The following is a 27839-nucleotide window of genomic DNA, read 5'->3' as shown; positions in this document are numbered from 1 at the left end:
GCAGGTGTGGGACAAGGGTGAGGGACTTGGTTTTGCCAGTGGTCAGAGGCGCCCTTCACTTGAGCAGCATCAGAGGGGCTGGGCTGACCTCACAAAGGGGCCTTGGGTGTGACCACCTGGCTGGGGAGTGGAGCCAGAGAGCAGAAGCCCCTGGAGTGCAGACCCCAGCAGACACTCTGACCAGGCACAGGGGCATGAAGTGAGCGTGCTGGGGGCAGAGAACAGCCAAGGGGCAGCCAGCAGTTAGCCCAAGTCCTCGGGAAGAAGGGGACAGTCGGGACGGTTGGCTCAAGGACCTGCAGTTAGGAACTCGGCGAAGAACTTGGATCTGAGGTGGGCCCGTGGTGTAGCTGTGGTGTGGGTGCCAGAGTGGCCTCCAAGCCCACCCTGGAGGGTGATCCAGAGACCATGGAGCAGAAAGGCTTACTTGTCAGAGTGAGCTTCTGGAAGCCCACCAGTGTCAGATCAGTGTAAAATAAGAAGTGCGAAGAGGGTGGACAGGTCAATGCGCTTAAAGCACAGGGAAGTGGGGTGATGGTGAGGAGACCCCCACCTGGCCCTGGGTCCTCCGTGTTCACAACTCCTGTCTCTCTCAGCCACATCAGCTCCCGGCTAATGGTAGGGTTGGAGGACCATGGTGGATGTTTGGGCAAGAGTCCTGGAATTGAAGGTGCTTGTCAGTCACACACACTGGTTTATAAACAGATGCAGGCAGGGCTGCCCCGCCCAGCTGCTGAGCCTCCTGCACAGCTGAGGACTTGATTTGCATTTCTAGGCAAGAGCATGTAGGGTGCCAGAATGACGTCAACAGAGGGTGGCCAGATTAAGATCTCATGAATCTTCTGGCTGTGTGTATCTCGCTTATATTTAGTGCTGATGGATCAGGTGCCTCTTAGTTTTGCCATCACATTCTGTGTTCAACTTAGATATACACTACTTCCACACACCTTTCATTAACACAGCTTACCACTTTTGTGGACATCTGTATTTGCTCACTCTCTATACTTAACGCACCTTAACTGGTTTGCCTGTCTTAAAAACTGCATGCTCATTTATATTCTGTAGTAGAACTGGATATCCTCAAAAGCAAGTGTACATTCCAAGCTGTTGCCTACATGTGTGCATCTCTTAGACCGAGAGGCAGGTTACAAGGTGGGGGGAAGGGCAGGCCCCGAGTGAAAGAGTGGATGCTTCCATCAAGTAGGCTTAGGTGCTCTCTTGATCTCTTGATATGTGCCATTTTCCTCCTGCATAAAGGGGTTACTCACTAAACAGCCCCCACAGGGGATAGCAATGATTACATAAGCCACATGAAGCGCCTAAGGAACTCTCTCAACCCTATCCTTCTGAGGCTTTCGTGGAAGCTCCATTTCATAGGCATGGTTGATTAATTCACCAGTTGCTGGTGATTAACTCAATCTTCGGCCCCTCTTTCTTCCCTGGATGTGGAGGGTGGGGCTGAGAAGACCCAGGAGGAGTCACCTCCTTAGCATACACTCAGTGGGGTTGAAAAGCGCATATTAGAAATCACCCTTCTCAACCCCTGAGATGCTACTATCACATCTCAACCGCTCAGGAGATAGCAAGGGTTTTAGATGCTTCCTGCTAGAAACCTGGGGTGAAGACCAAATGTATATTTCTAATCCTATTACAGTATCACCGCTGTGTTAACCGAAGTTCATTCCTTTTAATCGGCAGTGCCAAGAGGAGCTGGGGTGTCGGTATCTCTGCATCTGAAAGGGTAGATGGTGCCTGGCCTGTGATCCTTGGCTGAGGCGCCATGGCCAGGTTCTGCGAGGCCCTGCTGCTGCTGGTAGCCACTGTGGCCCTTGTGTCCAGAGGAGTCCACGCCTGGGGCTCAGTGAAGGTGGTGAGGACATTCCAAGATATCCCTCCGAACTACGTCTATGTGCAGCAGGCACTCTGGTTCGCCATGAAGGAGTACAACAAGGCCAGCAGGGACAAGTTCCGCTTTAGGGCGCTGACGATTCTAAAGAGCCAGGAGCAGGTGGGTGGGGGTGCTTGCTCCTTGCCCTTTCACTCCCCACCCTCAGTGTCAACAAACAGAACCAAATTCTGTAAGATATTTAAAGGAGTTTATTCTGAGCCAAATGTGCATGACTGAGTCCTGTGATACACTCCCAGAAGGTCCTGAGGACATGTGCCAAGGTGGTTTATGCTTAATACCATCCGTTTTAAGGGGATAGCAGTTACGGGCATACATCAATCAATATACATAGGTGTATATTGGTTTGGTTCAGAAAGGCAGGACAACTCGAAGTGGGGGCTTCCAGGTCATAGGTGGATTAAAGATTTTCTGGTGGTCAACTGGTTGAAAGAGTTAAATTGTTACCGTAAGACCTGGAATCAGTAGAAAGGAATGTCTGGGTTAAGATCAGGGGTTGTGGAGACCAAGGTTAATCATGCAGATGAAGCCTCCAGATAGCAGGCTTCTGAGAGAATAGATGGTAGATGTCTCTTATCAGACCTTAAAAGGTGCCAGACTTTTAGTTAATTCTCTTCTGGATCAGAGAAAGACCTGGGACAGGAAGGGGATTCTCTACAGAATGCAAATTAACCCCCGCAAGAGCTGGCTTTGCAGGGCCATTTCAAAATTCATCAAAGGAATATATTTTGGGGTAAAATGCTTCTTTCAAGACCTGCTATCTGTCACGGATACTATACTACAGTCAAATCAGAATTTGGTATCTTATTGCTACAAAGAGTTTGTTTTGTCAGTCCTAAGACCTCTGTTTTTTTTTTTTTTTTTTTTTTTTTTCTTTTTAAAGACCGGGTTTCACCATGTTGATCAAGCTGGTCTTGAACTCTCGACCTCAGGTGATCTGCCCGCCTTGGCCTCCAAAGTGCTTGGATTACAGGTGTGAGCCACCATGCCTGGCCCAAGTCCTCTGTTTTAATGTTAAAGCTGGTGGGTTGTTTCTGAATTCCAAAGGGAGGAGGGTATAATGAGGCATGCCTGACCCCCTCTTTCCATCATGGCCTAAACTAATCTTTCAGTTTTACTTTGGAATGCAGCTGAGTGAGAGGGGGTCCATTCGGTCATCTGAGAGGTCTTAGAATTTTATTTTCGGTTTACATCAGTCAGAGCAGAGCCCATTATCTGTGGATGGCTATTGAAACTGGGAATGGCAGACACAACTGGAGATGCCTTTAGCCACAATAACAAATTCTATTTCATTGTTTGTTATTCTGAGATGGGGGTGATACATAAAATATCCATTAAAATCACTTAAAAGTGGTATAGTCACATCAAAAAGTAGAGGTAAGAGCCCAGAAGGCAGGTTGAAGGGAGCAAGTTTAGACCATCTGTGCCTCATCAATGTGGGTCATGGCAAGGATGGGTTAGGACACAGCCAATGAGCTGAGGAACCTGGAGTCCAGCCGATGCTGGGAAAGGAGGCTTGACAGAGGGAGGCTCCTCTTTACGGGAAAACGTCCACTCATAAATGTGAAAGAAATGGCCTAATTAAAGAAGTATGCCAGCTTCTAGTTGAATCTTCTTAGCCCCACCCCAGTCACAACTATTTCAGGAAAAGATCATCAATGAATCCTACAGCCACTGGGGGAGAGTGTTTGGTGTGAACCATTGCAGGGATTAATCAGGAAATTTGATCAGCACCTTTCTCACCATATGCTTACCACCAACACCGAGACAAGTTGGCATCATGCCCTTCCTGACACCCTGTGTGCAGAGCGGATGCCAGCACCTGTATATGGTATTCTTGCCCGGAATGCATGCTTTGAATGTAATCAGAGGAAAAATCAGACAAATCCATAATTCAGGGCATTCTATAAGACCACTGACAATATCAATATCATGAGAAACAGGGGGAAAATACTAGAAAATCGTTCCCCGACAGAGGAGACTTGAGAAGCAGGACAGCTGAAGGCAGTAGATGGTCCCGTATGTTCTCAGGGGTCAACTAGACATTCAGTCTGGCTTATGAATTTGCAAAGGAGAGCTTTGTTTCTCTAAAGGCCCAGCTAGAAAATTAGGCCTTTAGAAGAAGGCCTGCAGGGTGGCCATGCTGACAGGCTGGGAGTTGTAGCCTCTGATAGAAGCTGGAAAGAGTTACTTTGAGAGGAGAAGCATAAGGCAGGAATCCGTGCTGAATGGGTTGGCTAAGTATACATATGTAATAAACCATAGGAGCAGTCATGAATATTCATGAATGAACTGTATACATGTATAATTGAGCTTCATGCCTCTTCATGGGTTGCATATTCAAAAAAATGATGGTATTTGCATGATTCCCAAGGTGGATTTTCAGCCCTGTGATGGCAAAAGCTGAAGCAGTCACAAAAACCCTCACTGTGCACCCTCCGCATGTCAGCCAAAACCAGTCCAGAGATGGTGGCCGCTTTTCAGGCAGGGATGCCTTGTGAAGCTGCTGAGCTGTCACATCGAAATGCAAAGACGGAAGGGGGAGTCTGGTCTTGGCCTCAGATGATTGACCAATGGCCATAAAAAAATGAGTTGTTCATTTCTTGTTTTCCAGTGCTGATTTCTGCTTACTCCTTAGGAAATAATTCAAATTAAAGGCTAATGAGGAGGGGACACACTGAGGTATGTCTGATCTCCCATCCCATCATGGCCGGAAACTCAGTTTTTAAGGTTTCTCTGGGGTCCCCTTGACCTAGAAAGGGTCTGTTCAGTCCATTGAGGTTTAGGGTTTTATTTTTATTTCTCATTGGATTTATAAAGGATGTTATTGGGACAATTGATGAGATGTTAATCTGGCCTGTATAATAGACGAGAGCCTTGTACCTGCGTTGAATTTCCTCCGAGAGGTGATTGTCCTGTGGCTCAACGGGTGCCTGAGACAGGACGTGGTGGAACCGTGTGAAGGTCCGGGAATGAGACCCGTCTGCTGGCGTCTGGGGAGTGAGGGGGTGGCACAGGTGGAAGGCGACACCGAGCTCGGTCATGAAGGCGCTGACGTGCAGTGCCATGCTCCTCCTCGAGCTCATCTCTCTGCTACCTTCCCTTTGACATTTCCTGTCCACGTGTCCAGGCTGCCAGAAGCCCTGCCCTACTTTCTTGTTTTCTGTCTGACCAGGAGAGAAGGTTCACGGGGAGGCTGCATCCCTGATACTGCTGGGACATTCGGCCTCTTCTGCACCTTGCCGTGCTCTGTGGGGACCTTGGTTCCCTCCGGTTCTTTCTGTGGGTCTGGTGATGCTGCTTGTGTTGCTTGAGTAGAGGACACCTGTGACCAGGGATGTGCCACCAATGGGCCGATTAAAATCTAAGAACGCAGGCTGCCTGCAGCCCTCAGGCATGTTTAGCACCAGTTCTCGTAAGTTCCCACCCTCCAGAACGATTCCACTTTCTCGGGTTTCTCCATATCTACGCTTCCCTACTTACATCAATAAAACAGTGTTTTTGGTTTATAGGCAGATGTTTAATAATACAGTAAACCAAATACCCAGATATCTAAAAAATTATGTACCATTTTGTACTTTTTTTTTTTTCTGTGAATGAATGTGTTATTTTTCAGTTCGCTGTGAGCTGTCGAATACAGGTAGTAATTCAAAAGAATCAGGCAGAAACAAATTCAATAAGAGACTGCAATACAAGTATTTAAAATTCCTTGACCTTACAGCTACATACTGCTGGAAAAGAGCACACAGAGAGATTTTTTTAAATGTACCATCCCCCAAACAACACAACATAAAAGAAAAAGAAAATTCTTGGTGACAGTTCAACTTAACTTAATAATATACACATAGACTTTATGAAAAGAAAATAGCCATGTTTTATTGGGAGATTTAAGTTAACAATACAAAGATCTGTCTCAGATTGGCCTGCTGCAGGCTTTTAAACAGTAGTTACAGAGACAGCTTGGCCTGCAAAGCCTGAAGTCTTTACTACCAGGCCCTTTACGGAAAAGTTTATAGATGCTGCTGATTCTTTTCTTTTCTTTTGGCTATTTGAAACAATTTTATTTATTTTTCTCTTGACATATTAAATGTTTCTATTTGTTTGTAAGGTATATAACATGATGTTTTGCTCTATACATTGTGGAATGATTACCACAATCAAGCTACCCTGAGTGCTGGGACCAAGCACTATCCCATCCCTAGCAGCCTGGAGTCACATGGCAGTGAGAGAATTCTGGTTTACTGGGCACCAGGGCTGGCTGCTTTCCCCACGTGCTCTCAGGTCTCACAGCTCACTACATTAGTACTATTTTCTTATACTTTGCAGAGGAGGAAACAGTCACAGAAAGGTTTAGTAACTTGCCCAGAGCCACACAGCTAGTAAGTAGAAGAGCCAAGATTTAAAGCCAGTCTGAGCCAGGCGTGGTGGCTCACACCTGTAATCTGAGACTTTGAGAGGCTGAGGCGGGAGGATTGCCTGAGCCTGGGATAAGCTTGGACAGCATGGCAAGACTTCGTCTCTAAATTAGAAAAAAAAAAAAAAAAAAGAAGAAGAAGTAAAAGTAAAAGAAAATTAGCTGGGTGTAGTGGCACCTGCCTGTAGTCCCAGATGCTCCGGAGGCTGAGATTGGAGGATTGCTTGAGTCCAGGAGTTCGAGGTTGCAGTGAGCTGAAGTTGTGCCACTGAGCTCCAGCCTTTTTTATCAAAAAGATAAAAGAAAATAAATAAAAATAAAATAAACTCAGGCTGCTGTGCTCTTCTTCATCAGCACCTGTCTCTGAATGATGCCTTACGGAGCGAAGGCGTTGAGAAAAAAGTGCAGCCTCGGGGGAGGGGAGGGAAGGGACTTTCAGATGGCCAGGAGTCAGAAGCGCCTGTCTGTGTAAAGACTGAGGGGCTCCTCCGCAGCCAGAACCCCACCTGACTCCTATTTCCTGAGCAAGTGGGGGTCAGGATAGGATTAGCGGCTGCTTCGCAGCTGATGAGTATGAATTAGAGCTGTTAGTTTTTAATGGTCATTTCAACTTAGACGTATGACTTAGACGTATGGCAGTGGTTTGCAACTGTGACTGGCTTTGGCTCCTTAGGGGAGTTTTGGCAATGCCTGGTGACATTTTTTTGTTGTCATGACCTGACCAGAGTGCGCTGCTCCTGACATCCAGTGAGTGGAGGCTCAGGATATGACCAGCCATCCTGCAATGCACAGGGGAGCCCCCCAACAAAGAGCGATCCAGCCCCAAAATCTCAGTATCTCTGAGGTTAAGAAACTTGATAGACAGTCACCAGGGGCCAGGCGCAGTGGCTCACGCCTGTAATCCCAGCAGTTTGGGAGGCCGAGGTGGGTGGATCACGAGGTCAAGAGATCGAGACCATCCTGGTCAACATGGTGAAACCCCGTCTCTACCAAAAATACAAAAAATTAGCTGGGCATGGTGGCTCGTGCCTGTAATCCCAGCTACTCGGGAGGCTGAGGCAGGAGAATTGCCTGAACCCAGGAGGCGGAGGTTGCGGTGAGCCGAGATCGCGCCATTGCACTCCAGCCTGGGTAACAAGAGCGAAACTCCGTCTCAAAAAAAAAAAAAAGAAAAGAAATAAAAAAACAAGACAGTCACCAGAAAGTTCTAAGAGTACAACTGAAAGTTGTTAACAAAAGGAAAGCAGGCCCTCAATTTCTTGCATTTCCAGTCTGGCTTGTCATTCCTGAGGTCACCACTAAGAGCGGTGTGCTCTGTCCTTCCAGATATTTTCTACCTATTCACATATGCATCTGAAATAATTAAAAGCATATTTTATAGTCATACAATTATGCTTTATATGCAATTCTGTACGTTTTTTTTTACCACTTAAAATATGTCTTGAAAAAGCTGTATAAGTACACTTAGACCCACCTCCTAGTTGTATTTCATGAGATGATGTGCTGTAATTTTTCTTTTTTTTTTTTTTTTTTTGCCCACCTCCTAATGGACCATGAGGTTTGTTGATAGGAAAAGTGCAACAACGAATATTCCTTTGTATGTGTCACTATATACTGTCGTGGGAATTCAAGCCAAGAAGAGCAGAGAGATCAAGAGACACAAGAAAGTTTCTTTCTTTCTTTCTTTTTTTATTATTATACTTTAAGTTCTGGGATTGTGCAGGATCGTTACGTAGGTATACACACGCCATGGTGGTTTGCTGCATCCATCCCCCCGCCCCGTTACCTACATTAGGTATTTTTCCTAATGTTATCCCTCCCCAATTCCCTCCACCCCCTTGTGTGGCCAAGAGAATTTCTTTATTGGTGCTCCAGCTAACGGTGGCCTTCCTGCCTGAATGGCCGCCAGCCCTGAACAAAGAGAACACATTGCTTTCATCCAATTTGATGTGAAAAAACAAGGCAGGAAACAGGTTTTGGACAAAAACAGTTAATCCAGTTTTACAGTTTTGGACTTTGTGGTCATTTGACTCTATAATCTCGCAGCTGAGGTCGGGGGTCGAGAGGTTGAGGAGGACACCCCAGGAGATCAGAAGAACAGGAATTGCGTAACTATGTGCAGGCTGCAGACCCAAAGATATGCTCTGCTGCTCTTATCTATGTAGAGGGTGGTACCAGGTCTGCTCCGCCTCTGTGTTCTCTACATACAGGTTTTATGACTAGCCGGAATGTGGGCTGTGAGATAAGTTTGCAGCTGGAGTTATTTGGGCTAAGCTGGGAGGGGTTATTTACTTTTGCTTACTACGATTTTTCCTAATGACCTAGTCCTACTGTTAACTATTACTTATTCTATTTCAAGTCTGTCTTTAATTTTATTTTCCTCCTCAATACTGTGAGGTTAAAATCGGATGTCAACTTGACTGGATTGAAGACGCTGAATGGTTGGTTAAGTATTTTTTCGGGGTGTGTCTGTGAGGGTGCTGCCAGAGAAGATGGATGTTTGAGTCGGTGGACTGGGAGAGGAAGACCCACCCTCAGTGTGGGTGGGCACCATTCAGTCGGCTGCTAGTGTAGCTAGGACAAAGTAGGCCAGGTGGGAGAGGAGGGTGGCTTTGCTTGCTGAGGCTTCTGACTTTTTCCTTCCTGTGCTGCATGCTCGCTTCGCCTGTCCTTGGACATCAGAGTCCACGTTCTTCAGCCTTTGGACTCTGAGACTTGCACCAGTGGCTTCCTGGGACCTCCTGGGCCTTTGGCTGCACTGCCGGCTTCCTGGGTTTTGAGACTTTTGAACGTGGAATGAGCCACCACTGGCTCCTCTCTTTCCCAGCTTGCAGACGGCCTGTGGTGGGACTTTGCACTGTAATTGTGTCAGCCAGTTTTCCCTAATAAACTCCTTTTATATACAAATCTAGTCTATTAGTTCTGTCCCTCTGGAGAACCCTGACTAATATGGATAGGTATCCTGAATTTGAATTCATTGATTGAGGAGAACATTTGCAAAATACTGGCAAATTGCCCCTTAAAAGGGCTAAATCACCTTCAATTTTTGGCAAGGCTGCAGGTCTGAGTACCTCCTGCCTCTCATCTTCATCAGCTGTGGTCTCATTTTGTCTTTCAGATGTTTGCCAATCTGACAGATACAAAAATAACACTTTTAAATTCCCATATAGAGTGAGGAATTGTCTTTCATTGAATTTACCTGCAATATATGTTTACTTCTAAGAATTGTTTCCCTTATTCTTTTGCATTGCTTGTCTTGCTCTTACAGAATTGTAGATGTTCTTTATGTACTATTCATGTTAAATCGTGGTTCTCATATGTACTGCCAATATTTTGTACTTGCCTGTGGGTTGCTTGTAGTTTAATTTTGCTTACAGTGTCTTTAAGATTTTTTTTTTTGAGATGGAGTCTTGCTCTGTCACCAGGCTGGAGTGCAGTGGCACAGTCTTGGCTCACTGCAACCTCCGCCTCCTGGGTTCAAGCCATTCTTCCGCCTCAGCCTCCGGAGTAGCTGGGACCACAGGTGTGTGCCACCATGCCCGGCTAATTTTTTTGTATTTTTAGTAGAGACAGGGTTTCACCGTGTTGGCCAGGATGGCCTCAATCTCTTGACCTCGTGATCTGCCCGCCTCGGCCTCCCAAAGTGCTGGGATTACAGGCATGAGCCACCGTGCCCAGCCTAAGATTTTAAAAAAAAAAAAATTGAAGTAATAACATTTATTTTTTCTTCCCATATGTTGTTTGGAGTTTATATCTTGCTTAAGAAATTCTTTTCCATTCTTGAGTATAACAGTTACAATTTTTCTAAGACATTTATAATTTTAGCTCAGTAATCTATCTTGGAATTATTTTTATTTATGGTGTGGGTACTGGATCTAACTTAAACCTAACCTTGTCAGTAAAAGGCCTCTGTGTTTTGAAAAGCCAGCATACCACAGACTATGTATCCAAATATAATTGGGTCTGTTGCAGGATTCTTGATTCTCTTTCCTTGATTAATTTATTCTTTCCTGGGTCAGTATTGTAGAGTTGCTATTGTGTAGGAAAAATCTTTTACATTATTCTTTTAAAAACCTTTTAAAAATAAGAATGCACAATTTATTCCTTAAAACCTTTTTATTGTTTTTTTTTTCTTTTAACCATCATATCTCATGAGAAAAACCTTTTTATTGCAAAACCAAGACAAAACCAGAAAAGTTCATAACACATAGATGTCAAGCAGAATGAATCACTTTAAAATGAACGTTCATGAAATGAATCCCCATATAGTCTGGAGAGAACATCTCAGGCTCCCCTGAATGATGCATACTACTTTTCTCTGCCCTGACCCAGAAGAAACCTTTACCGTGAACACTTCTCAAGTGTATAGCCCTTGACACCACGGCTTACCTGCTCCTTGAACCTCATAGAAGTGAGATCCCTCATTCTGTGTTCTTTTGGTTTGGCTGTGTCTTTCAATACTATGTTTGTGCATTTCATACACATTGTGGCATGTAGCAGCATGTTCCTTTTGTTTTTACAGGATCAAATGTTTTTTAAAATAATTTATGTATTTAAAGTATACAACATGATATTTTTATATACCTGTAGATAGTGAAATGGTTACTGTAGCCGAGTGAATTAACATATCCATCATTACACATTGTTACCTTTTTACAGGGATCAAGATCTCCAAAATCTGCTCTTTTACTAAAAATCCCAAATACGGTACAATAATCTCGACTTTGTCCTCACATTGTACATAGGAACCCTAGACTTGTTTGTCCTATATATCTGTGACTTTTTATCCTTTGACCTGTATCTCCCCATTTCTTTCTTGACCCACCTCACTTTTTATATGAAGTGAAATGACCAGACACAGAAAGAAAAATACTGCATGATCTCATTTATGTGTGGAATCTGAAAGAAGAAAAAAGGATGTTTGTTCTTATTGCTGCAGAGTATTTCATTGTATAAGCACACCACCATGTATTTATCTTGCTGTTGTTGGTTCGTATTTGGGTTGTTTCTGGCTTTGACTGAACAAGTAGTGACAGTGTGCACACACAATCATACCTTGTGGATACTGTGCTTTCAGTTCCAGAAGGCTGCAATACAGTGAATGTCACACTAAAGTGAGCCACACACATAGTTTGGACTCCCAGTGTCATTAAAGTTATGTTTATACTATACTGGAGTCTATTAAGTGTGCAATAGCACTAAATCCAAAAATATATACTTTAGTTAAAAATACCTTATTGTTAAAAATGTGAATGATATCTAAACCTTATGCCAATTGTAATCTTTTGCTGGTGCAGAATCTTGCCTCGATGTTAGTGGCTGCTGACTGAGCAGGGTCGTGGCTGCTGAAGGTTGAGGAGATGATGGCAGTTTCTTAAAATAAGGGAACAGTGAGGTTTGCCACCTTGATTGACTTAATTCCTGTAGCACGGGATTGTTGTAAGCAGAATTTTCGATGCTGCAAAAGCAGCAGCACTACAGTATAAATTTCCTCAGCAAGACAATTTACTTCCATAGAAGGGTGCAGCTTGCCGATGGACAAATGGCAAGTGGACGCCTGGACAAGGAGGGGAAGAGGTACTTATGGCTGTCGGGGGTCATCCCTACTGCTGTGTTGTTCCCCTATTGGCTAGGGTTAGAGCACATAAGCTAGACTAATCTTGATTGGCTATTTTAAAGAGAGTAGGGGTCTGAGCTGGAGTGACAGGGTGGGTGGTTTGGTGGGGAGGACAGTTGTGGGCAGGTCAGAGCAGGTAGCCAGGGGTGGCCTAGGTTAAAGGTGACTGGAGCAGGTAACTGAAGCAGGTGACCAGGATAAGTCAGGATGGAGCCGGAGCCGGGGGCCAGGGGAACAGATGTGAACTACTGGTTAGAACTGGTGGAGAAGGTTGTTTACTGGAACTAGAGGGAAGTTAAACTTTAAAATTGAGAATTAAAGGATAAGAGAGCTGAACATACTGACATACCAATTCTTGGAAGAGAAAATTGGGGTTCACTATATGTAACATGATGGTGTTTTATGGCATTTTACCCACAGTAGAACTTTTTAAAAAACTGTAGTCAACCCTCTCAAACCTTACAGCTGCTTTATCAACTCAGTTTGTATAATAGTCTAAATCCTTTGTTGTCATTTCAACAATATTCACAACGTTTTCACCAGAAATCAATTCCATCTCAACAAGCCATTTTCTTTGCTCATCTCTAAGAAACAGCTCCTTATCTATTCAAGTTTTATTATGAGATGGCAGCAATCAGTCACATTTTCAGGCTCCGCTTCTAATTCTGGTTGTCTTGCTGTTTCTACCACATCTACAATTACTTCCTCCACTGAAGTCTTGAGTCCCTCAAAGTCATTCATAATGGTTGGATCAAATTCTTCCAAATTTCTTTTAATGTTGATACTTTGATCTCCTCCTATGAATCACAAATATTCAGAATGGCATCTAGAATAGTGAATCCTTTCCAGAAGGTTTTCAATTTATTTTGCCCAGATCTATCAGAGGAATCACTCTTTATGGAAGTTACAGCCTTACAAAATGTTTTCCCTAAATAACAACACTTGAAAGTTGAAATTACTCCTACAGAAGGATGCTGTATTAGCAGACATGGACACAATATAAATCCTTGTATATTTCCACTGGAGCGCTTGGGTGACCAGGTGCATTGTCAATGAGCAGCAATACTTTGAAGGGAATTGTGCATATGCTTTTTTTTTTTTTTTTTTTTTTTGTAGCATTATGTCTCAGTAGTAGGCTTAATATATTCAGTAAATCATGCTGTAAACAGAAATACTTGCATCCAGGATTTGTTGTTTTCTCATACGTAGAGTACATTTAGCGTAATTCTTAAGTACCTTAGGATTTTCAGAATAGTGAATGAACATTGGCTCCAACTTAAAATGACTAGCTGCATTAGCCCCTAACAAGAGAGTTAACCTGTTGTTTGAAGCTTTAAAGACAGACATTGACTACTCTCTAGTTATGAAAATACTAGATGGAATCTTCTTCCAACAGAAGGCTGTTCGATCTACGTTGAAAATCTCCTGTTGTGTACTCACCTCCATCACTGATTTTAGCTGCGTTTTTGGGATAACTTGTTGCAGCTTCTACATGAGCACTTCCTGCTTCACCTTGTGCTTTCACGTTATGGGGATGCCTTCTTTTGTTAAACCTCATGAACCAGTCTCTGCTAAATTCCAACTTTTCTTCTACAGCTTCCTCTCCTCCCTCAGCCTTCATAGAATTAAGGCTAGTTAGGGCCTTGCTCTGGACTAGACAGACAACTAGACTTGGCTTAAGGGAATGTTGTGGCTAGTTCGATCTTCTATCCAGACCATTAAAACTTTCTCTATATCACCAATAAGGCTGTTTTGCTTTCTTATAATTTATGGGTTCACTAGAGTAGCAAGTTTAATTTTTTTCCAAGAACTCTTTCTTGGCATTCATAGCTTTGTTAACTGTTTGGTGCAAGAGTTCTAGCTTTCAGCCTATCTTGGATTTCAACATGCCTTCCTCAGTAAGCTTAATCATTTCTAGTTTTTCATTTAAAGTGAGATATGGATAACTCTACTTTTCACTTTACAACGAGGCAACAGGAGGGTTGTTATTGGCCTTATTTCAGTATTACTGTGTCTCAGAGAATATGGAAGCCCAAGGAGAGGAGAGAGATGGGGAGCACACACATTTATAGATTTAAGTTCACCGACTTATATGGCCATGGTTCATAGTGCTTCAAAACAATTACATACATATTAACATCAAAGACTACTCATCGCGAAGTACCATAGAGATGTAATGAAAATTAAAAAGTTTGAAACATTGTGAGACTTGCCAAAATGTGACACAGAGAGAGGAGATGTGCACATGCTTGTTGGACACATGGCACTGATATTGGGACATGGTGCTTGACTCGAAGTGGCCATAAACCTTCCACTTGTAAAGAACACGGTATCTGTGAAGCATGATAATTCCAAGCACAACAAAATGAGGTGTGTCTCTGTTTGTACATGTGTGTGCCTTTGAAGTTAGGTATACATCCAAAAGTGAAATTGCTGAATCCAAGGGTGTGCACGTCTCTCTCTGACCTCTAACCTAAGATTTAAAGGGCTCATGTGAGTAGATCGGGTCAGCCAAGTCAATCTCCCCATGTTTGAATTCAGCTCTGCCCTAGAGGATAGCCTAATCACAGAATTCAAATCCATCCTGTTCGTAGTCCTGTGGGTCTCACAGGGCATCCACAACATGGAGCAGGACTCCTGGGGGCCTCTTAGAATTCTGCATAACACATTCCTTTTGTTCAATGCCTAGGAAACTTCCCTAGAATTTCTAAAAATAATTGTAAGGATTTTGTCAGTTCTTTAAAATGTTCTCTCCCCTCAAGTCTTGTAAACCTTGTTTTCTTGTTGATTTTTCAATAACGTCCCTTTGCCATTGAACTGCTCCATTTCCCCAAGAGGCTCTCCTTGAACGGAAGGGCTGCTAGGGGCTTTCTGGCTGGTAGAATGCCCCCAGATGCAGAAATGTTGGAGGAATCTGCATTTCAATAGGGTGTGGATACTAAGATTGGCAAAGAATAGGATATTTTAGAGAGCATCAGTAGAAATACACACTGAGCAAGTTCTAGTTCTGGGTCATAGTTTTATTTCCTCAATATCTATTGATTAGGTGTGAAGATGCTGTAAGCACTGATTGTTAACCACACTCTGAATGAAGAGACCACCTAAAGAGGCTTTGTGTGAGCAACAAGGCTATTTATTCATCCAGGTGTGAGTGGGCTGAGTCCAAAAAGAGAGATTTAGCAGACGGTGGTGGAATAGGACCTGGTTTTATAGGTTGGGGGTAGGTAATGGAAAGGGGGTCGTGGTGTCACAGTGTCCAATGTCACAAGGTTGACTCATCAGTTGAGGCAAGAAAAATGGTAGAATTTTGCCAGGTCGGTTAATCAGATCACAGGGTCCAGTGTCACAAGGTTGACTTATCAGCTGAGGTAGAACAATGGTGGAATGTTGCAAGGTTGGTTAATCAGGCACTGCAGGAGCTAGCTAATCTTTTCCTTTTGCAGTTTTCTTGTTATCTAATATTTTCTGGCTCCGGGGGACCATGTGGAGGTATACGTGTGGGTCATGGGGTCACCATGGCTTGATTATGGTGTAGTCCATGGTGCATTCAGTCCAAAGAACCTTGCACTGCTGTTTCCCAAGCTCGAATAAGCAAACTATTAGCTTCCCCAGGAAAATACTTTTGGGAGAATTGTTTCCTTGCTTTATTTTGGAGACAGTTGCCATTACTTTAAAATTAAATACTATGATGAGAGAGAGACCGAGATATCAAGGCAAGGAACCTTCCAAATTACCCAAAAACTTCTGGACAGAAAACAGTTGAAGAGGGAGAAGGCAGAAAGACATTCCTAGCCCTGAGTACTCAATGACCTATTTATTTGCTGGAGATGACAGTTGATATTATATATTCTTTAGTGATACATGATTTTCACATTACTCATTGACAGGTGACAGACAGCTTGGAGTACTATATTGAGGTCAAAATTGCCCGAACAATTTGCAAGAAAATTTCAGAAGATGAAAACTGTGCATTTCAAAAGGATCCTAAAATGCAAAAGGTATGTGGCTGAGACAAGGGGGAACTCCCTGCCTGGTGAGATTTGTATACTAAATTGTATTTGGGACTGCGGATGACAAGGTTCTAGGCACAGAGCATTGTTTCTACCATATTGCCGACGCCAGCCTTCCCTACCTGAGTGTTATGGGATCTCTGGGGTGTTGCTCTTCTGGCTGGAAACCTCGACAGCTGGTGGCACCTTTGCCCAAGTTCTTGTCCCGCATCTGGAAAGAATGAGGTACACAGACAAGTGGAGGGGGAGCAAGATGAACAGGAGCTTCACTGAGTGTTAGAACAGCTCAGAGAAACCCCGTGGTGGTTAGCTCCTCTGCAGGCAGTTTGTCCAGAGTGTGCAGCTCCCAGCGGAGAAGGCAGCTCCTCTCTGCAGCTGGTCATCTGGTAGTCTTCCCAGCTCTCAGCAGAGAGGAGAGCTCCTTTGTGCAGCTGGGATTTTATGGTTTTCAGAGGAGGGAAATGTGTGCTTATTTGTCCATGAGCAGTCGTGGGTGGGCCCAGGAACAAGTACAAGCTCCCGCTCTCTGGTCTGCAGGACGGGCAGGCCAGCCAGAGGCCTCAGGCCCTCCCCAGCCTGAAGGCGGGGCTTCACCTCGGACACACCCCCTTCTGCCCAGGAGGCTGTCTGCCTCCCACCACCCTTCAAGGCCCAGGCTCTTCATGCCAAGGGGCTCCTGCGGGCCAGTGCTGAGCTGTCTTCAGCAGCCCCTCATCCTCAGCAACCCCTTGTCCTCCCTCCCAATGGTCCTTGATGCCCAAAGATGGGAGGAGGCCAAAGCAATAGGTTCCAGAGTATTACAGCTGGCCTGAGCATGCACACACCCAGCAGGGTTGTGACAGCTCCAGGCTCTGTCCCAACCTTGCTGGATGGTCAGAGCAGGCGCCAGGAGTGGGGAAAGGCCAGGCAGTGTGAACAGGCATCTCAAAGCCTGGGGCAGGGAGGGAGGCCTTCCGAGGCCTCAAGAGCACAGACATGCCCAGGTCTGCAGCTGGACTTGGGCAGCTGCAGCTGAACCTAGGGGCTCCTGCCTTTCGCAACTCAGAAACTACGGGGTTTCTGCTTGTCCTTGAGTCCTGGGGCCACCTCCCTGCTCTAGCCGGTGTCTTGTCAGTAGCCACTCTAGATGTGCCACTGCTGCCACCACCACCACCACCAACACACACACACACACACACACACACAGTGGCTTAAAGTAAAATCAACTCATTATTTATCAGTATTCTGCAGTCTGGGCTGTGTTCTGCTGGGGCATGAATATTCTAGATAGTTGCTTTACTCATGTGTCTGGCACCTCCTACCTCCACGGGGATGGCTTAAACAATGGGAGGCTTGCCAGGTTTCCACCCCATTCTGCTCGGGGACTGCTCATGGACCAAGCTTGTAGAGTGATCCAGTCACCCTCGTTTGTCAAAGATTGTAGGCTTTCCTGGGATGTAGGCCTTTTGGTACTAAAACCGGGGAAATTTTGGCAACCCAAGACGGGTTGGTCATCCCGCACTTGGACATTCTCACAACATGGTGCTTCTAGAAGAGTCAAAATTCTTAATTAGCTTCTAAGAGGAAGAAGCAGAAGCTGCCACCAAAGCTGACAGAGAAGAAAGTGATGGCCGCCATCTTGGTTCACTGCCTACTCCGGCACCCTCTGCTGAGGGGTGCTGGCCCAGTAGAAGGCACAGCGTGACCTTCCCTCACTGCAGTCATTGAAGAGCATTTTTCTCCTGCTGGGACTCCACAGGCCTGTGATTGCTTTGAAGCAGGGGTTGTCACAAGCAGCGCTTCTTGGCTAATTCTGATACCAGTGGGCTAGGGAAGATCCCCACATGCCGTGGGACCCCGACCCTGGGTGGTGTCTAGGCTCATGACACCTGCATAAGAAGGAATTCAAGGACAAGTTTGAAAATACTGAAAATACTGAGATTTGTTGCAAAGCAAAAAGAACACATTCAAGAAGGAGGGAGTGTGGGTGTGTACTGGAGAGAGTCATGTGCAAGGGGGTTTGGTGCTCCGACCTTTCTGGGTTTCTTTAACCAAGGGGTGGAATATTCACGAAAATTCCTGGAAAAAGATGGAGATTTCTTAGACCGATGTGCCACCCATTTTTACATCAAATATGGGTGTTTCTGGAGCTCCATGGTGCTGGTGGGCGTGTGTTTAGTATATTAATGAGCACATAATGAAGGCCTAGGTGAAATTTAGGTCAAATCTAGTGTGCCACGTTGGGTCCAGGCAGTTTTAGCCAGCTTGGTCCACATCCTGGTTTCCAGGGTATTATCAGCCCCTGGCTTCTGCAGCTATTTCAACAGTTTCCTTTTGCTAGTCATGGAAAACTACTGCCTGGAATTTTCTATAATCCTGCAACCACCCTGTAGCATTCCTTTCTCAATCCCACTAGTCCAGCTGCTGCATAGAAGTCCCGCAAGGCTCTGGGACTGTCCCAAGACTCTAGCCCAAAGGCCCGGCACGCTCCCCATAGTCTCCAAGGTTCAGGCTGCTGCTGCTTCAGAGCAAGATGGGGGACAACCTCAGCCAGGCCAGGGTGTTGTCAGATGGGGACCGTCACAAAGGCAAGTTCATCGCACAGAGGAGCAGACGTAATAAAAAATTCCCTTACTCCCCTCGTATTTGATTAACAGGGATACATTTCAGATGTCAATTTAATCTTTTAAAATATATGTAAATATTTTCTAAAGGTATATTCTCATAAATATGTAAGTGATAACAGTGAGGTCATGCTCCTTGGACTCCTGGATGATGCCCCAATTCTGCCCCCTACCAGGGAGTTTCCGCTGAGATCCTTTGTGTGGACAGCCTTAAGATAATTTAACACATAGTGTGTTTTTTGATGTAACTTTCTCTTTTTCACATTTGTCTTGGTAATCTTCTCATAGATATTATTTCCAATTTTTTTCTTTCATAAATGGAACTAAATTGAAAATCCTTATATATATGTTTCGTTGCCTTGTGTATTTTTAAATATATTTACTAAATACCTAAAGCAGGCACAAGACATGGATTGGCAGAATTAGTGGCAGATAAGTGATTGGCAAAAACTGCTCAGACATAATGTCAATTAAAAATATCCTCATATGGCCAGGCGCGATGGCTCACTCCTGTAATCCCAGCACTTTGGGAGGCCGAGGCGGGTGGATCACGAGGTCAAGAGCTCGAGACCATCCTGGCCAACATAGTGAAACCCCGTCTCTACTAAAAATACAAAAAATTAGCTAGGCATGGTGGTATGTGCCTGTAATCCCAGCTACTCAGGAGGCTGAGGCAGGAGAATTGCCTGAACCCAGGAGGTAGAGGTTGCGGTGAGCCGAGATTGCGCCATTGCACTCCAGCCTGGGTAGCAAGAGCGAAACTCCGTCTCAAAAAAAAAAAAAAAAAAAAATCCTCATATTTAGGCAGGATTACTTACATATTTATGTAATCCTAGCACTTTGGGAGGCTAAGGCAGGTGGATTGCCTGAGGTCAGGAGTTCAAGACCAGCCTGGTCAACAGGGTGAAACACCATCTCTACTAAAAATACAAAAATTAGCTGGACGTGGTGGCACATGCCTGTAATCTCAGCTACTTGGGAGGCTGAGGCAGGAGAAGCACTTGAACCTGGGAGGCGGAGGTTGTGGTGAGCCAAGATTCCACCACTGTACTCCAGCCTGGGTGACAGAGCAAGACTCCATCTCAAAAAAACAAAACAAAACAAAACACCTCATATTTCAATGAAGGGCAAACATCACAGCAGAACGCCAAGTACAAGGGGGTGGCTAACTCTAGAGAGTGAATTCTCGTAAAAGATTAGGAATAACTTTAAATTGAGTGATATTTGAAAAATCCAGGAAAGTACTAGAATGATATATCTAATGCCCATGTGCCTACCGTGCAAATTTTACAACTATTATCATTTTATTACATTAATTTTAGATCTATTTTCTAAAATTTATTTTTATTTATTTTTAAAAATAAATTTTATTGAGTATATCGCATGCTAATATGTGATTCATATACATAGTAAAATGGTTACCATAGTGAAGTAAAATAACATATCCATAATCTCACATAGTTATGCATTGTCTTTGTGACATGAACAGCTAAATCTAGTCGTCTAGCAGAAATCCCCAATTTAGTGTAATTTAATTAACTATAATAAGGTACATTAAATTTCATCCTGCATCTGCTCGATTATAAGTTCTAACCTGTGTCTCCCAACCCTCACTCCAACCCCCTCTGCAGATAACCATTATTTGAATCCTTTCTCTGTATATTTGATTCTTATTTTTTTAGATTCTACATATACATGTGATCATGCAATATGTTTTTTTTCTGTGTCTCACTTGTTTCATTTAGTTCAATGTCCTCCAGCTTCATCCATGCGGCCAATGACAGCATCTCCTTCTTCTTGAAGGCTGAATAACATCTCACTGTGTGTGTATACTGCATTTTCTTTATGCCTCCGTCTGTTGATTAGGTTGTTTCCACATGCTGGCTATGGTGAATAGTGTTGCAATGAACACAGGAGACATAGGAGTGCAGGTATCTTTATGAGGTGACGATTTCCTTTCCGGAGGGATTCCTGAGTCACATGATAGTTCTATTTTTAATTTCTTTAGGAATCTCCATACTGTTTTTCATAATGGCTGCAGAAATAGTCCCAGACACAGTGTACAAAGGCTCTCTTCTCTCCACGCCCTCACCAACATTCTTTATCTCCTGATTTTGATAATAGCCATCTTAATGGGTATTATGAAATATTTATTTTAAAAAGTGAAATGTTGCACATCTATTGTGCTCCGGCATCACAGATAAACAATCTTCTGTCATTGGTGGGTAACATTTCTTCCTAAGTTTAAAAACTTTCACCTCTGTAAAGGAACTTTCTGTGCTTTTCAAAATTTACATGCATTTTGGAACTTTATTTTTTTAGTCTCAACAATATATTTTGAGATTTATCCATGTTGATACAATCTACTATTATTTATTCATGCTGAATGATTTTTTCGGCCAGTTGATGTATATAGAAATAGGCCAAAAATCATTTTTATTAGTGTATATTAAGCTATTGTATGACTATATAATACTGTATTTTATCGTTCCCTATTTTGAACACTTTTGGCTGTTTTCAGTTTCTCACTTTATTTTTAATTTTATTTATTTACTTTTAGAGACAGGGTCTCACTCTGTCATCCAGGCTGGAGAGCAGTGCCATGACCTTGGCTCACTGAAGCCTCAACCTCATGGGTGCAAGTGATCCTCCCACCTCAGCCTCCTGAGTAGCTGGGACTACAGGCATGGACACCACACCTGGATGTTTCTAGGTTTTGTTTATAAGACTTGATTTTTAATATCTTGGGTAATTTTTCTATTTTTTTGGAGATGTAGGTCTCCCTATGTTGCTCAGGCTGGTCTCGAGCTCCTGGGACCAAGCAACCCTCCTGCTCCAGCCTCTGCAAGTGCTGGGATTACAGGAGTTTTTCAGTTTTAGCAATAATGCTTCAGTGAAAGTCCTGATACATGCCCACGGTACCAGGAAGCGAGAATCTCCACAGAGACGGCACTGGAGCAGGGCTACTGTGTCCCGGACCACGCACAACTTCCGCTGCAGTGTGGCAGGCCATGTGTGATGCCTGGCTTCATTTTTACTCACCACAGTGGTTAAACCAGCATAGCTTCCATCAGTGGTGTGGGTAATTGTTCATTTTTCCACAGCCGCGCTGGCACTTGGTGTTAGGAGTCTTAAGTTTCTCCAGGGTGATATAGGTGCTAACACCTCATCACTTCACCTTGTCATCTCTCTAATTTGTAGCAAGGTGGGATGTTTTAATATTTCTAGGTTTTATTTATAGGATTTGCTTCTTAATATCCTTCATTCTAGAGCATTCAGGCAGCCCCTGTTGGGACTTAGTCCTTAGATAGGGAAACACAGCTAACCTACTGCGACTCCCTGAGCTCACTCTCCTCCTGCTTCCCACTTTTCTGATTTTATCCCCTGTTGGCCAAACTCAACTGGAAGTCAGAAGGTGCCCACTGACACTGTCCTTGGTGGTCATAGGGCAAGGGTGCCCATTGGCACAGTCTGCAGAGGTCAGAGGATAAGGGTGTCCATTTGAGCAACCTCCAGAGATCAGAGGGTACGGGTGCCCACAGCAATTGCATGTGGAGATCAGAGGGCAAGGGTGCCCATTGGAGCTGCCCATGGAAGTCAGCTTTCCAAGACATGCTAGGTAGAGACAGAAGTGCAGGCCTTGGGGGACAAATGGGGACAATTCAGCACAGGGGCGGGGGTGGAGATGTGTGAGCCGTATGAGTCAGTTAGTATTCTATTGAGGTATCTCAAACAAGAGATGATGTCGGTTAGGTTGGGGAAGTGGTCAGATTCTGGGTCTATGAAAGTTTGTTCAGAATTTGCTGATAGATTAGCCAAGGACAATGAAAGGAGGAAACTCAGGATGGCTTGGGGTCTGAGAGGTTTGGAGGTGGTTGACTCTCTTGGTTTTCTCTTATGATTGTATCCTCTATCTCGAGTGCTTGGCACTTGATAAGGTTTTATCCATCTATTTCTTATCACGTGGAGATTTTCAGCAGTCTCTTCCCTTGAATGGGGCCCTTTCCTGTTTCATAAAGCCCCTATACGTTGGACCCTATCTGTTTTCTTGGTTTATTTATTGGTATTTAGAAGGGAAGAAAGTGTGTCTATCTGGGATCCTTGGAAAATAAATTTTAAAACAATATTATTTTAAAATAATTATTGGCCTGATTCATTTAATGTAAAAAATTTGGAAATTTTCAAAAATATTAAGCATTTTAAAATCAGCTATAAATACCCTTATATAAAACTTACCACTGTGAATATACTGGTATATATTTTAGTTTAAAAATATTTTATATATTTTTTGTAGTTGAGAGCATAATAAATACTGTTTCATGGTCTGGATTTTCATTTAATAATCAATCCTCAGCATTTCCAAAACTGTAAAATTATTAGAGAGCATCACATAATGAAACTATTCAGACTTATTTTATGATACTTCCACATATTATTTAGCTAATTCTGATAATTGATTATTTAAGATTTTCCCTAATTTTTAGCTGCTTTGGACAGTGCTATAATGAATAGTCTTATTTCTTTGTGTGTGTATGTCTGATTATTGTTTCCTTATAGGGACTGTTCTCAGAAATTAAATTACTTATCCAATATTTTGTCGCCTCTTAAGGATTTTAATATACATTGCTAAAATATCCTCTAGGACTGATCTTGATAATTGAGTTATTCAGGTACTCTGCTTCCTGATGATTGTTTTCTGTCTACCCTGGCTGGTCCAGAAGTTAAGCAGTTACTTAGTCAACTCTCTGGTAAACCCGATGTCCACTCTCTCTCTTCACACCATTGGCACACACAGACTTCCCCAACCCTGGATCCTCCTCCTGCCCAGGCGCAGAAGTCTGGACTCAGTTCTGCAAGGCCCTGTCTGAGTTTCTGGTTTTGTAAACTATTTTCTCCCTAAACTCTTCCTGCACCTTTATATCTTATACAACTTCTTCCCTACTTGATGCTGTCATTCAAGTTTACATTGACTTCATGGAAGTATTCTTACTTTACAGTTTTATTGTAAATGAAGATGTTAGAGAGACAGGAGGGTAACAGTGTTCTCATTGCCATGCAGGGAGCCTGAAACCCACAGGTTCTATAGGACTGTGGGATGAGAGCTTCTTGTCTCCTTCCAGTCCTCCAGCTGCAAGCTTTCCTCCTTGGTTGCTGGCAAATTTTGGTTCCCCAAGGTGTGAAGGACCTGGCACTATTCTTGCAATGTTGCCTTCCCTGGGTAGAACTCTCTGTGCAGCATGGGGTCTCTGTGGACTACAGGGAGCCCATGTGGCTGGATGAGGGCTAGGGCTGGAGATGGGGATTTTCCAGTAATAACCCATCCTTGTGCTCTGACCCTTGTTTTCCGGAGTGAATAAAGCCACACCCATGATGGCTCAGATCACAGGAGGTGAGCTGATGAGGACTCCTCTGGTGAAGGGGCTGGGTCCTCTGTTTTATTATTATTATTATTACTATTATTATTATTATACTTTAAATTCTGGTGTACATGTGCTGATATTACAGGATCATTGCATAGGTATACACATGCCATGGTGGTTTGCTGCCTCCATCCTCCCTTCACCTCCATTAGGTATTTCTCCTAATGTTATCCCTCCCCAATCTCCCCACCTCATGCTATCGCTCCCCGAGCCCCCTACCCCACAACAGACCCCATTGTGTGACGTTCCCCTCCCTGTGTCCATGTGTTCTCGTTGTTCAACACCCACTTATGAGTGAGAACCTGCAGTGTTTGGTTTTCTGTTCTTGCATCAGTTTGCTAAGAATGATGGTTTCCAGATTCATCCATGTCCCTGCAAAGGACCTGAACTCATCTTTTTTTTATGGCCACATAGTATTCCATAGTGTATATGTGCCACATTTTCCCTGTCGAGTCTATCATTGATGGGCATTTGGGTTGTTTCCAAGTCTTTGCTATTGTAAACAGTGCTGCAATGAACATATGTGTGCATGTGTCCTTATAATAGAACGATTTGTAATCCTTTGGGTGTATACCCAGTAATGGGATTTCTGGGTCAAGTGGAATTTCTATTTCTAGGTCCTTGAGGAATCACCACACTGTCTTCCACAATGATTGAACTAATTTACACTCCCACCAACAGTGTAAAAGTGTTCCTATTTCTCCATATCCTCTCCAGCATCTGTTGTCTCCAGAGTTTTTAGTGATCATGATTCTAACTGGCATGAGATGATATCTCAATGTGGTTTTGATTTGCAATTCTCTAATGACCAGCGATGATGAGCATTTTTATATGTTTGTTGGCTGCATAAATGTCTTTCTTTGAAAAGTGTCTGTTCATGTCCTTTATCCACATTTTGATGTTTTGTTTTTTTTTTTAATTGTACATTTGTTTTAGTTCTTTGTAGATTCTGGATATTAGCCCTTTGTCAGATGGGTAGCTTGCAAAAATTTTTTCCCTTTTTGTTGGTTGCCATTTCACTGTAATGATTGTTTCATTTGCTGTGCAGAAACTCTTAAGTTTAATTAGATCCCATATTTCTCTTTTGGCTTTTGTTGCCATTGCTTTTTGTGTTTTAGTCAGGAAGTCCTTGCCTATGCCTATGTCCTGAATGGTTCTAGGGTTTTCATGGTATTAGGTATTATGTTTAGAGATTTAAACCATCTGGAGTTAATTTTTGTATACGGTGTAAGGAATGGGTACAGTTTCAGTTTTCTGCACATGGCTAGCCAGTTTTCCCACCACCATTTATTAAACATGGAATCCTTTCTCCATTGCTTGTTTTTGTAAGGTTTGTCAAAGATCAGATGGTTGTAGATGCATGACATTACTTCCGAGACCTCTGTTCTGTTTCATTGGTCTATATCTCTGTTTTGGTACCAGTACCATGCTGTTTTGATTACTGTAGCCTTGTAGTATAGTTTGAAGTCAGGTTGCATGATGCCTCCAACTTTGTTCTTTTTGCATAGGATTGTTGCGACCATGTGGCTTTTTTGGTTGTTGTTGCATATGAAGTTTAAAGTGTTTTTTTTTTTGTTTTTTTTTTTTTTGTTTTTGTTTTTTTTTCCAGTTCTGTGAAGAAGGTCAATGGTAGCTTGATGGAGATAGCACTGAATCTATACATTACTTTGGGCAGTATGGCCATTTTCACAATATTGATTCTTCCTAACCATGACCATGGAATGTTTTTTCATCTGTTTGTATCCTCTCTTATTTCCTGGAGAAGTAGTTTGTAGTTCTCCTTGAAGAGGTCCTTCACGTCCTTCATTAGTTGTATTCCTAGGTATTTTATTCTCTTTGCAGAAATTGGATCCTCTGTTGTCTGATGGAGTGTGACTGACTCAGACAGCCTTTTAGCCCTGCTGAATCTAACTCCTACCTGGAAATACGAATTTCTGCTTTTGTTTTTTCTTTTTAAAATAGAAGCTGACTTTTTTTTTGTCTCTTTCAGATGGTTTTTTGTACCTTTATTGTTGCATCCAAACCATGGAAATTTGAACTCACCATGCTGAAGAAACATTGCAAAGATATGTAGGAATCTTCTAGCGTGTTCTGCCATACTCATTTCCATTTTAAAGAGGAAGAAAAGACACTTGCAAGAACTGGAACAACACAGTTAACCCACTGACCTCATTTGTTTGGCCTTTTTGCTTTTGTGTTCTTCGTGGGCTGATGTTGAAAATTTGTGGTGTGTTTTGACGGCATCATACAGCCTGTTCTAGCTGGATACTTCACCTACTAGCTGGGATAATCTGCTACCAATAAATGGAAGCTGTTTCTACACCTCACCCAACCCTGAGTACAAATTACCTTTCACTGACTGACAGCTCTTTCTAGATAACAGGAGAACCCAGCCCTTAATTGCTTCAATCATGCTGGGCACTTTCCGTAAGGCTCTGAGAGTCTGGCTGTCTTGGGAGTTTCTGTCCATGGATTTCTGTAGAAATCTCCCTTCCCAGGACTTTTTGGAAGACACATCCTGTTGGCTTAGAAACATCTAGTTTTAAACAGATCCAACCACAGAGACAGTAGGATCATTTGGAGATTTTCATTGGTTTTGAGTTGAGGCAGAAAAGTTAATGGTTCAGGGAGAGAAGACTGCTTTTGTGTGTGTGTGTGTGTGTGTGTGTGTGTGTGCGCGTGCGTGCATGGGTATGCATAAATGTGTGATCACAATTAGATGTATCAGTTAGTTAATGCTGCATGACAAATCACCTGGTCACTTAACAGCTCAAGCAATTTATTTATATGTCTCATGGTGTCTGTGAGTCAGGCATCTCTGAGTGGCCTGGCTGGGTGGTTCTGTTTGTCACCTTTCATCAGGTTACACTCTGATATTGACTGTGTGCCATTATTTGAAGGTTTGACGGACTCTGGAGAATCCCTTCCAAGGTAGCTCACTCCCATGGCTGCAGGTTGACAGTGGCTATTGATGGAGGTCTCTGTTCTCCACGTGGCTTCTCCACAAGATTGCATGTGAGCTTGGTATCCCAGTTGATTTGCTCCAGACACAGTGTTCCCTGAGACCACAACAGAAGCTATTATATGTGTTATGACCTAGACTCAATCCAGAACAGCCCTGGCTCAGTGTGGACTATACAAGGACATAAAGATAGGAGATTAGGGTCATTGGAGGCCATTTGGGAGGCTGGCCACTACAGTGTGTACACATGTGCGCATGTGTGTGCATGCACGTGTACGGGGAGTGGACTGAAGTGATGGAGGGATAACCTGACCATACAGAGGCACTTTCTGAAAACCTGATGCATAGACAGCAGCACCAGTGTGCAGGGTGGGGCCAGGAGACAATATTGTGTAATGGCCAGTAATAACACAGGGTCAGGTTCTAACTTAGACACATGAGAGGGGGATGGTGAAGCTCTGAGGCCACCTGCATGACAACTCTCCTTGAGGGCTCTTCTCTGACAGAGCCAACTGCAACCTTCTGAGCTTCTCTGCCTGAAGGCTTTCTCTGCCAATGAGGGGCAGGCTGGACTGCCAGTGAGTAATACCCATGAGAGGAGCCCTCAGCTCATGATAGCAGTTGGAGGATAAACATCCTGGGCTCTTGTCCCATGGATAGAACACCAAGTTGTGTAGTTGTGTTCCACCCAGGCCCTGAGGAGTGCTCTGCGAGACTGAGCTGTAGCTCCCCATATTGCTAGCTTCGCTATCCACGCTGCATCTGCCCCTTACTATTTCCACTTTCCAACTGCCATTCTGGAATCACTTCTAAATACTTGTACTTGAATTTTTGTCTCAAAGTCAGCTTTTGGAGGACCCAACCTAACAGTGGAAAGAGAGCTACTGTAAGTGGCAGCCTGAGATGC

At 43.6% G+C, this 27839-nt stretch overlaps 1 protein-coding gene across 1 annotated transcript; it reads left to right on the top strand.

The window, feature by feature from the left end:
- Nucleotides 1-1780: 1780 nt before the first annotated feature.
- LOC101051908 (cystatin-13-like) lies at nt 1781-26624 on the top strand. Its single transcript, XM_003942926.3, has 3 exons — nt 1781-2008; nt 15825-15935; nt 25961-26624. Exons 1-3 carry the CDS (start codon nt 1781-1783, stop codon nt 26042-26044), a joined length of 423 nt encoding a protein of 140 aa, XP_003942975.1. The 3' UTR covers nt 26045-26624.
- Nucleotides 26625-27839: the final 1215 nt, after the last annotated feature.

This window comes from Saimiri boliviensis, chromosome 9, assembly GCF_048565385.1.
Source record: "Saimiri boliviensis isolate mSaiBol1 chromosome 9, mSaiBol1.pri, whole genome shotgun sequence".
In the NCBI taxonomy this organism is placed as follows: domain Eukaryota; kingdom Metazoa; phylum Chordata; class Mammalia; order Primates; family Cebidae; genus Saimiri; species Saimiri boliviensis.
Note: the sequence above shows the minus strand (reverse complement) of the source record. Positions and strands in the feature narration are given on the sequence as shown.